Raw genomic sequence first — 10562 nt, forward strand, 5'->3', positions numbered from 1 at the left:
GATAGTCACTAAATAGAATATATAATAGACATTAATTCGAATTTGTGACTATCACTAAATACCATTTGCGTCCCACCTCGACTGCCATATTCGTTCGTGTGTGTGTGTGTGTGTGTGTGTGTGTGTGTGTGTGTGTGTGTGTGTGTGTGTGTGTGTGTGTGTGTGTGTGCGTGAGCGTGTGAGTGTGTTGGCGGTGTTTTACCGTGTTTTACCGACGATTTCTGCGAACTGGCCGCTGCACATGTCGTGACGGCGTGCGCTAATGTACCTGTGAGCGGCATGTGTACACGTTACATCGCCTCTGCAAACATTGTCCTCCGCTACTGTGTGTCGGTGAAGCAGCCATCAACAGCAGGAGGAAGAATGGTAGAAGGTAGAAGCCGGTGACAGAAACGTGTGTGTGTCGCTATGCATGTATTACAGAGCGTGATGGCGCTCGGCTGATACCCCACCCCGTTCACGGCCCCGACGGTCGAGATAGTTACAGAGGATTGTGCTGAAACATGAATAAATTAGGCGCTCTCGAACGACGTCGTTTTGTTGAACGTGTTACGCGCACTTTTCTTGTAAAGGGTAGCTGCATTAGCTCAGCCGAAGCTGGGTGAACGGGGCAACTGTGGTCGCCAATCCGGTAGCAGCGTTTCCCATGTATAATTCAGTTGATAAATATGAAGCGGATCCCGTCTGCCGCATTTTTCCCGCGCGCGCCGCGTTGGTTGAGTGGCAGCGCCGGGGAGAAAAGCGCTGCGGCAGTGTGCACGCGGCGGTGGTTTGCTGTGATTGAGAGTATGATTGGGGTCGAGGGTTGCCGGCTGCTGCTATTGAACTCGCTTGTTACCTGTGCGCGTCGATTACTGCACCTGAGCTTCAGCGATACAGAACCTTGTAGAGGCTTTTAAATACTTGTGCGTGCGTGCGCGTGTGTGAGTGTGTGCGTGCGTGTGTGCGTGCGAGTGTGTGCGTGCGTGTGTGCGTGCGAGTGTGTGCGTGCGCGTGTGGGTATGTACGCGCTTGCGTGCGTGATTGTGTGCGTGCGTGCGTGCGCGTGCGTGTGTGCGCGCGTGCGCATGTACATGTGAGTGCGTGCGTGCGTGCCTGCGCGTATATGTGAGTACGTGCGCGCGTATACACGCGCAAGTCTATCGATGCTTGTGTGCGCGTACATCTGAGTGCGCGCGTGCGTGCGCGCCTATATATGTACGTTCGTGCGTGCGCGTACACGCGTTGGGTGGGAGGTGGGGGCGGTAGGAGATAGACAGGCCATGAGCGAACACAGGTGCAAGCTCAGTCACTATAGCTGCTGTCAGCACGATCATATAATTATTATCTACTAAATATGCACAGAGTATAGAAATGTATGATGTATAAATATCATAAATATGTATGAGTCTTGATATGTATGATGAGTAGATAAGTATATACAGATATGTACATGCGTGTGTGTGTACATGCGTGTGTGTGTGTGTGTGCCTGTCGTGGCTGTCGCTGTGTTGTGTGTGCGTGTTGTGTCTTCGTCGTGGTGTCCCCGTCGTTCCCGTACATTGCGTGTTCCCGTGTGTACATTGCCGTTTCGTCCGTGTTGTTGACTGATGTGTTGTGTTAACCATCGTGTGCTGTCGTACAGCAGCGACGTGTTTCTGTGGCTCACCTGTGCGTGCTCCGCCTGTGTGTGTGTGTTGTTGCCCTGTGTGTGTCGCTGTGTTCCCGCTGTGTGCTGTGGCCTCGTGCATGTGTGCTCTTGTGCCTACATACTTGCTCACGCTGTCCGTCGTGTACATGGTTCGTGTGTCGTGTGTGTGTGCTGTACAATCTGCGTGTCGTGTCGTACACCGCCGGCGTGTGTCGTACACCCTCCCGCGTGGTTCGTGTGTTCACACTAGCGTGTGTCTGTGGTGATGTGCTGCTGTCGCTGTGCTGTGTGTGTGTAGTGGTGTCGTGTGTGTGTGTGTGTGTGTCGTACATGCGTGCTCTGTGTGTACATGCATGTGTGTGTGTGTGTGTGTGGTCGTGTGTTGTGTGTGTGTGTGGTGTGTCGGTGTGGTGCTGTCGTCGGTGTTACATGCGTTGTGCTCGTGTACATTCTCGCCGTGTGTGGTGTGTGTGTGTTGTGTGTGTGTGTGTGTGTGTCGCCTGTGCGTGTGTGTGTGTGTTTGTGTGTCACATGCGTGTTGGTGTGTACATGCGTGTGTGTCTGTTCGTTGTGTTTCGTGATGTGTACATCGCGTTCGATGTGTGTAATCCCACCCTGCGCCCTGCTGTGTGTCATCTGCCGCTCTGTCGTGCTGTGTGTGGTGTTCTCGTGCTGTGTGTCGTGTGTGTTGCTGTGTCGTGTGTTCCGTGTACCTGCGTGTGCGTCGTACACTTCGTGTGTTCGCCCTGTGTGTGTGGTGTGTGTAATGCGTGTGCTCGTGTCATCACGCCGCTGTGGTGTCTTCTCGCTCACATCCGTTGCCTTGTGTGTAGCCCATCGTGTGTGTATCGTGTGTGGTGTGTGTGTGGTGGCGTGTGCCCGTGTTGTGTGTGTGTGTGTCGTTGTTGATGTGCACATGCTGTGCCTGTGTGTACACCTCGCATGTGTCGTGTGTCGTCCGTGTTTGTGTTGTGCTGTGTTGTCTCGTGTGTTGTGTGTGTGGTGTGTGGTGTGTGCTGGTGTTCTCGGTACACTGTGTCGTGTGATAGCATCTCTGTCGTGTCGCTGTCGCCTGTCCACATGGCGTCGTGTGTGGTGTACAGCGTGTGTGTGTAACATGTGTGCTGTACTCGTTGTGTGCTCCACATGCGTGTGTCGTGTCACTACTCCATGTGTGGTGCTGTGTGGTGTGTGTGTGTGTGTGTGTTGTGTGGTGCTTGTCGTGTGTGTGTGTTGTGTGTCGTGTCGCCTGTACATGCGTGGTGTGTATCATGCGTGTGTGTGTACACCCCTCCTTGCGTTGGTGTAGATCCGTGTGTGTGTGTCGTGCTGTGTGTGTGTGTGTGTGTGTGTGTCTGTGTTGTTCGTGTGTGTGTGTGTGTGTGTGTGTGTACATGCGTGTGTGTGTACATGCGTGTGTGTGTACATGCGTGTGTGTGTACTTGCAGTGCATGCGCTGCGGACCCGGCGGCGTCGGTCAGTGCTTCGGACCGGACATCTGCTGTGGCGCCACCATCGGCTGCCACCTGAAGAGCCGCGAGAGTGCGCCATGTGCGGCCGAGAACAGCATTCCTGTGTCGTGCGAGGTCGGCACACCGCCATGCGCCGACGGTGCCGGCAGATGCGCAGCCGACGGTCTCTGCTGCAGCGAAGGTATGGCGTCATTAACGTCGTCGTCATCGTCGTCGCCGTCGTTGTCATAGTCGTCGTCGTCGCCGTCGTCGTCGTTGTCATTATCGTTGTCGCTGTTGTCGTCATCATCATCGTCGTCGTCGTTGTCATCATGGTCGTTGTCATCATTATCATCGTTGTCGTCATTATTGTCGTCGTCATCGTCGTCATCATCATCACCATTGTCGTCATCATCATCATCATCATCATCATTGTCGTCATCATTATCGTCGTCATCGTCATTATTATTACGTTCAGCAGTCATTATTTCCATACTGCCTATATTTTCACACACGGGCGGTAAAAGCAACCGGACAATATAACTATTGTTATAAACAATAACATTGTCCTTTTCGAATTCGAATCCCTCTTTTGAATACGTAGCAAATATTAACCTCATTACACGCGCTGTATGTGTACGCTGCGATGTACGGTATTAATGGTAAAATACGTGATAAGAAGCGCATGCGCACGCGGCTACAGCGGCGGCAATAACTGATCTACCCCCCTGAGGTGATCAGCAAAGCTCCCTTGCTAATTATTATCGTTGCGAAAAAAACAATTCTCGGCTGTCAAGTGCCGCAAAAATCGACATTTTGGCGCGTAAACGTGAGAATCACAGTCAGCGAGCTTTACCGCCCCCGCAACGACACCAGGGGGCGTGGTAAAACGGATAGATCAATTAGGGAAGGATTAAAATTCGCATTAGCATAGACATGAAAAAAGAGAACATATAAGATAGATATTATATAATGGTCGCTAATGAAGCTCCAGGGCAATGTTAGCATAGGTGTTAATAAAGAAAACAAAATGTACGCTCCTATCGTTATACCAGAACATGATACAAATATGACTTCCACGAATATGACACAATAATTAAACAAATACGTGACCGCGTCATTAAAGTAAATATTGGTGGTGCACAATAGTCAACGATGCATCATGATCACAGCAAACAAGTTGAACAAAAGGCTGCACGCCCAGAAACGCATGCGTATATACGGCCGTTAATTCGCTTCATCACGATGTATCAGGATATGATAATATAATATAATCGAATAATATATAATATATCTATATAATACATAGAATATATATATATATATAATATAATCGAACAGGATGTGTCAGAAAAAAGACAGTTAAACGGATACATGACCCTAGATTCCTTGCATATATTCAGTTAAAACAGGGTTAAATTGCACTGCATCAAAAAAATTTCATTGTTCAATATTCATTAGAAATATTTTTTAACGTTTTAAAACTAACTGCTGTATCGTAATCATAATGTAATATAAAAGTTGTAGGTATATACTATTATTTATGCCCTTACTATCATAATATACCCTAAAATTCTAGGGTGTAGTTAAGCTACTCTTGAAGGCTCCCGCTTTCGGCCAAGTACAGACTACGTGGGAAAGATCTCGTCAGGCTGCGATATACATGTATTTGTGTGTGTTTGTTATAAACATGTGTAAACAGATGTGTAAACCGTACACAATGAGATGAGATCAATCAGCAGTGTTGATGGCTGAAGGTCCGATAGACCGAAGATTATGTGTTCAAGGTGTAAAGATGCATTTTCGAATACGCAGTGGCTACGCGTTTAGCGCGTGCTATCATATCTTTATCACAATGCTATCATATCTTTATCACGGTGCTATCATATCTTTATCACGGTACTATCATATCTTTATCACAATGCTATCATATCTTTATCACGGTGCTATCATATCTTTATCACGGCTACACTATCATATCTTATGTATTCATTCCTTTATCACGGTACTATCATATCTTTATCACGTGCTATCATATCTTTATCACAATGCTATCATATCTTTATCACGTACTATCATATCTTTATCACGGTACTATCACGATCATTATCACGTATTCGTATCTTTATCACGGTATCTTCTATCTTTAATCGACAATGCTATCATGATCTTTATCACTGTACGTACTCATATCTTTATCAGCGTGCTATCATATCTTTATCACAATGCTATCATATCTTTATCACGGCTACTATCATATCTTTACCACGGTGCTATCATATCTTTACCACAATACTATCATATCTTTATCACAGTACTATCATATCTTTATCACGGTACTATCATATCTTTATCACAATGTTATCATATCTTTTTCACAATGCTATCATATCTTTATCACGGTACTATCATATCTTTATCACGGTACTATCATATCTTTATCACGGTACTATCATATCTTTATCACGGTACTATCATATCTTTATCACGGTGCTATCATATCTTTATCACAATGCTATCATATCTTTATCACGGTACTATCATATCTTTATCACGGTGCTATCATATCTTTATCACAATGCTATCATATCTTTATCACGGTACTATCATATCTTTATCACGGTACTATCATATCTTTATCACAATGCTATCATATCTTTATCACGGTACTATCATATCTTTATCACAATGCTATCATATCTTTATCACACGGTTACTATCATATCTTTATCACGGTACATATCATATCTTTTCACGGTTACTATCATATCTTTATCACAATGTTATCATATCTTTACCACGGTGCTATCATATCTTTAACACGGTGCTATCATATCTTTACCACGGTGCTATCATATGTTTATCACAAAGCTATCAGACTGCCGAATTGAAAATATCCACGAGCTAGTAATGCACTTCCATCCTATACTTGCCGTACAGAGCGACTTACGAGATCCTAGGCAGAAAACGCCGTGGCGAGCGCTTCAAACTTAGCGGCCAATTATGTTTAGCATATAGTAAGCACATGCTGCTGATGTGCAAACACAACTAACAGACAAACACGCGGGAAACTTCATAGACAGCGAGCGAGCGAGATGGATCTCTTCTGACGCGTTGGATATGCCAAGTAAATTACACACGCCATCGCACGGCGGCAAAATAATGTCAGAATATAATTTTCCCACGAAAACCTCAGTTGCTTTTCATCTCATTATGTCCCGCACTTACGTGTGTGGTATTGCTGTCACCGCGCGCCAACGCCAAGTGGCTTTGAGATTGTTTTTACTTGGATTATTATACCGTGAAAGGACACGAGTTCCTGAGATTAATACGTGTTAATTTTTACTTAAATTAATACGTGTTAATTATTACGTGCTAATTATACGTTAGGCTATTCTATTACGCTTTTCTTTAAGTGAACACGTGCATCCAGCTCGAGTACGGGCTAGTGTACTATACTTAGAGACTTTGCATATGCGCGCGCGGAGCAATAATAATTAAAAAGTCCTGTTTATTTAATTGTTTTCGTTTTTTTTTGCTCAATTTTTGGCGAGTTTTTGGTAAGTTTCATTATCATTCACGCAGGCGTTACCGTATAGAGATTAAAGCATTATGTCATCTAGTCCCGTAACTCGGTCCTGGGTATTCTCTATATAGCGTGCTAGCGGTCACGTGTAATTGGTGGACACGCCTAAATTCACATTAATATACATATATGTATATATATAGTATATATATATACATATATGTACACGCCTAATTCACATATATACATATAATATATATCAATAGCGTGTTAGAAGTCTTAATACGCTCTTGTTATATATATTATTTATATATATGACATTGTATAATATGTATTACATACATATTATATAATATATATATATATATATATATATACGCCTAATTCACATATGTAGGATTAAAGCCGCGTTCACACGTAGCAAGATATCCGGTATTTAGCGTTCACACGAGCCAAAATACGAGGGCCAAGAAATACGGTATCATAAACAGAATCCGGTATTTCATGTAAAATACGGAGGCTTCCCAGACCCGATAATTTGCCGTGCTTAGAAATACCGGATTTCTTGGGACCGCGCATTTCCTCATGTGAACGCCTAAATACCGGATTTCTGAAGCCGCGTCTTTATAGACTGGTCGCGCTCGACAGTTCCAGCTGTAATGCGAGTGGAACTGTCGAGCGCGGCACCAGTCTACGTATTTTATCGGCAGTTGGTGCGCATTGCATTGTTTATTCGCATTGTTCGCTTTGATCGTTTAAAAGCAGCTCGCAGCTCGCAAATACCGTATTTCTGGAGCCCGCGAATCAGCGTGTGAACGCTCGGCCGCGTATTTGTCTCAGATACGGTATTTCGCCAAAATTCTGGTATTTCAGAAACGACGAGTCTCGTGTTGAACGAGGCTTAAAGCCTGCCATCTAGTCGCGTAACTCGTTCTGCGGCTATCTCTATATATACCGTGTTAGGGACAGCTGTATGAAATGGTGTAAAGAGTGGAATAGATAAATTGCTAGCGTTTCTGACTCTTTGTGATCGATAGGTAGATAGTTGACCTGTGAGGTCGTTAGTTAGCGCCAAATGCCGCTTGTTTATCGATAGGTAGATAGTTGACCTGTGCGGTCGTTAGTTAGCGCTAAATTGCCGCTTGTTATCGATAGGTAGATAGTTGACCTGTGAGGTCGTTAGTTAGCCGCTAAATGCCGCTTGTTATCGATAGGTAGATTAGTTGACCTGTGAAGTCGTTAGTTAGCGCTAAATGCCGCTTGTTATCGATAGGTAGATAGTTGACCTGTGAGGTCGTTAGTTAGCGCCAAATGCCGCTTGTTATCGATAAGGTAGATAGTTGACCTGTGAGCGTCGTTAGTTAGCGCCAAAATGCCGCTTGTTTATCGATAGGTTAGATAGCTGACCTGTGAGGTCGTTAGTTAGCGCCAAAATGCCGCTTGTTATCGATAGGTAGGATAGTTGACTGTGAGGTCGTTAGTTAGCGCCCAAATGCCGCTTGTTATCGATAGGTAGATAGTTGACTGTGAGGTCGGTTAGTTAGCGCCAAATGCCGCTTGTTATCGATAGGATAGATAGTATGACCTGTGAGGTCGTTAGTTAGCGCCAAATTGCCGCTTGTTAGCGCACAAGAAACCACGACAGACGTGTGTGCCAGAAAACACCATCTCAAATGGTCGTGATAAACAAATATCGTTGGATTACGCAATGCATGTTTAGTACGTTACCTATGAGGCGGAGATGTGTCTACGTACGCTGCTGATTCACTTTGCCAGATAGGAGTGAGTGGGGAGAGGAGGAGGAGGTGGTGGTGGAGCAGGAGGCGAGGAGGAGGCAGGAGTGAGGCAGGAGGAGGAGGAGGAGGAGCGAGGAGGGAACTAGAAGAAGAAGAAGAAGAGAGAGAGGTATACTGTAGACAGGGACATCTGCTGCCCCCTGACGGCGTCTCATGTGAAGCTATAATCATTTCCTAATTATAGATAGGTCGTCACTAGAGGCTCGCATCATGCGTGACCACGTTCGCTGCCGCTAGTGTGTTATACGCCACCGCCGTGGCGATGTGTAAACCCAGCCCTAGAAACTGTGGTCAACATGCCGACACGGTTAGACAGTCATTACCCCGTTGTTGTGTGGTTGTGTGATGTTGGTGACATGTGGATATGTCATATGTCATATGTGGACGCATTGAATGGACATTGTTAATGTCACACACACATACGCGCTCCCATTAGATTGATCCACTTGCTACGGCTGCTTTGATCATAGTTAGGCTGACAGTACTATATATTATTAGAAGTATATATTGTAAGTGAACCGACTCACAATCAAACTATATAACCCTGCCAGGGTTAATTTGATCTAGCGGATTAGGAAATTCGAAACAATAAGCAGAAACATGATGTTATAGGGACTAGGTGCTTGAGTCGCAGCCGATTTCTCTGATCAGTGTGTGATCTGATCACGTGACTCACCAGTTGAATATTTACTGTGAAGAATGCAAAACTCACGACAGATGGCGCTCTCGCTCATTGGGCTCAATCTACTGAATTCCTGATACTGAATCCTGATATCCTGAGTGTGCGAAGGGGGCGCTGCATGCAGTTTGGAAGAAATGTTGCGGTAGTAATGGCAGTAGATAAGTAAAGGTAATAAGCTAGGTAAGGGTAAAGAAAACAGATGGTATTTTGGAAAGAAGAGCGAAGGCCACGTTTGTACTCACCACACTCATTTCCTTACGAACTACGAGAAAACCATGTAGGCGTTGTCTTTCGCCTAGATGATTAATAGCCGCTGATGAAGTATACGCTATATCACCAGCGCGTGCGGCAGGATTACAACCGTAAGCATGACTTGCCAGATCTTGTTATATGCAGAGCAAAACATATGCGGCTAATACACCACAGAGACACGCACACGCACACGCACACCACACGCATACGCACACGCACACGCACACGCACACGCACACGCGACACGCACACACACAGAGTTGAGAGAGAGAGAGACGCAGAGAGAGAGAGAGAAAGAGAGAGAGAGACGAGAGAGAGAGGAGAGAGAGAGAGAGAGAGAGACGAGAGAGAGAGAGAGAGAGAGAACAAGAGCAGAGACGCAGAGAAAGAGAGACCGGGTAATGGTCTGGAAATTCACGATGGGTAAACGCCATCATTAAAAGCGTGAAATGCTGTTTACTTAGCATCGAGTAGATCATAGAAGGGTGCCGTCACAACGCGAGCCGACGAGCGCCGATATTTGTCTAATTAATTTCGTCGACCTAACGGCCCACATGTATAAGCGTGGCCTTCCTATGCAATGGCTTCAACTAAACACGGTCGCTGGCCGCATGCGACTGACAGCGATGTCAGCGCCACCACCGGTCGTCGCCGCCGCCGCTACCGCCATTCATTCATAATCTATCTATCTATCTATCTATCTATCTATCTATCTATCTATCTATCTATCTATCTATCTATCTATCTATCTATCTATCTATATATCTATCTTATTTATCTATCTATCTATCTTTATCTATCTATCTATCTTATCTATCTATCTATCTATCTATCTATCTATCCTCTATATATCTTCTCTCTCTCTCGCTCTTTCTCTCTCTCTCTCTCTCTCTCTCTCTCTCTCTCTCTCTCTCTCTCTCGCCTCTATATATATATATATATATATATAATATATATATATATATATATATATATATATATACATAATTATATATATATATTTTCGATTTTTGATGTCAATGTCAAACTTCCTTTAAATGTAAATGAGTATTATGATTTTAATAGCAAATAAAGAATGCAGCGTGTTTCACGAGCACAGACAGACGATGAGTGTTTCCGGCCGCGCGCGCGTGTATGACTTTCCATATTATCTCGTCATCGACTCTGTGAGACGTCACCGTGCTTCCGCAGTATCCCTATCTTTTGTCGTCGTATATCATCACGC

General features: G+C 44.9%; 1 protein-coding gene across 1 annotated transcript in view; it reads left to right on the forward strand.

The window, feature by feature from the left end:
• The first annotated feature begins 3081 nt into the window (after positions 1-3081).
• LOC106814518 (neurophysin 2-like) overlaps positions 3082-10562 on the forward strand; it is a 14351-nt gene continuing 6870 nt past the window's right edge. The window contains exon 1 of the mRNA XM_014818832.1: positions 3082-3283. Coding sequence (XP_014674318.1) covers positions 3082-3283 — 202 coding nt within the window. The remainder of the gene's footprint in view (positions 3284-10562) is intronic.

Source organism: Priapulus caudatus, unplaced genomic scaffold, assembly GCF_000485595.1.
Source record: "Priapulus caudatus unplaced genomic scaffold, Priapulus_caudatus-5.0.1 Scaffold935, whole genome shotgun sequence".
Lineage (NCBI taxonomy): Eukaryota > Metazoa > Priapulida > Priapulimorpha > Priapulimorphida > Priapulidae > Priapulus > Priapulus caudatus.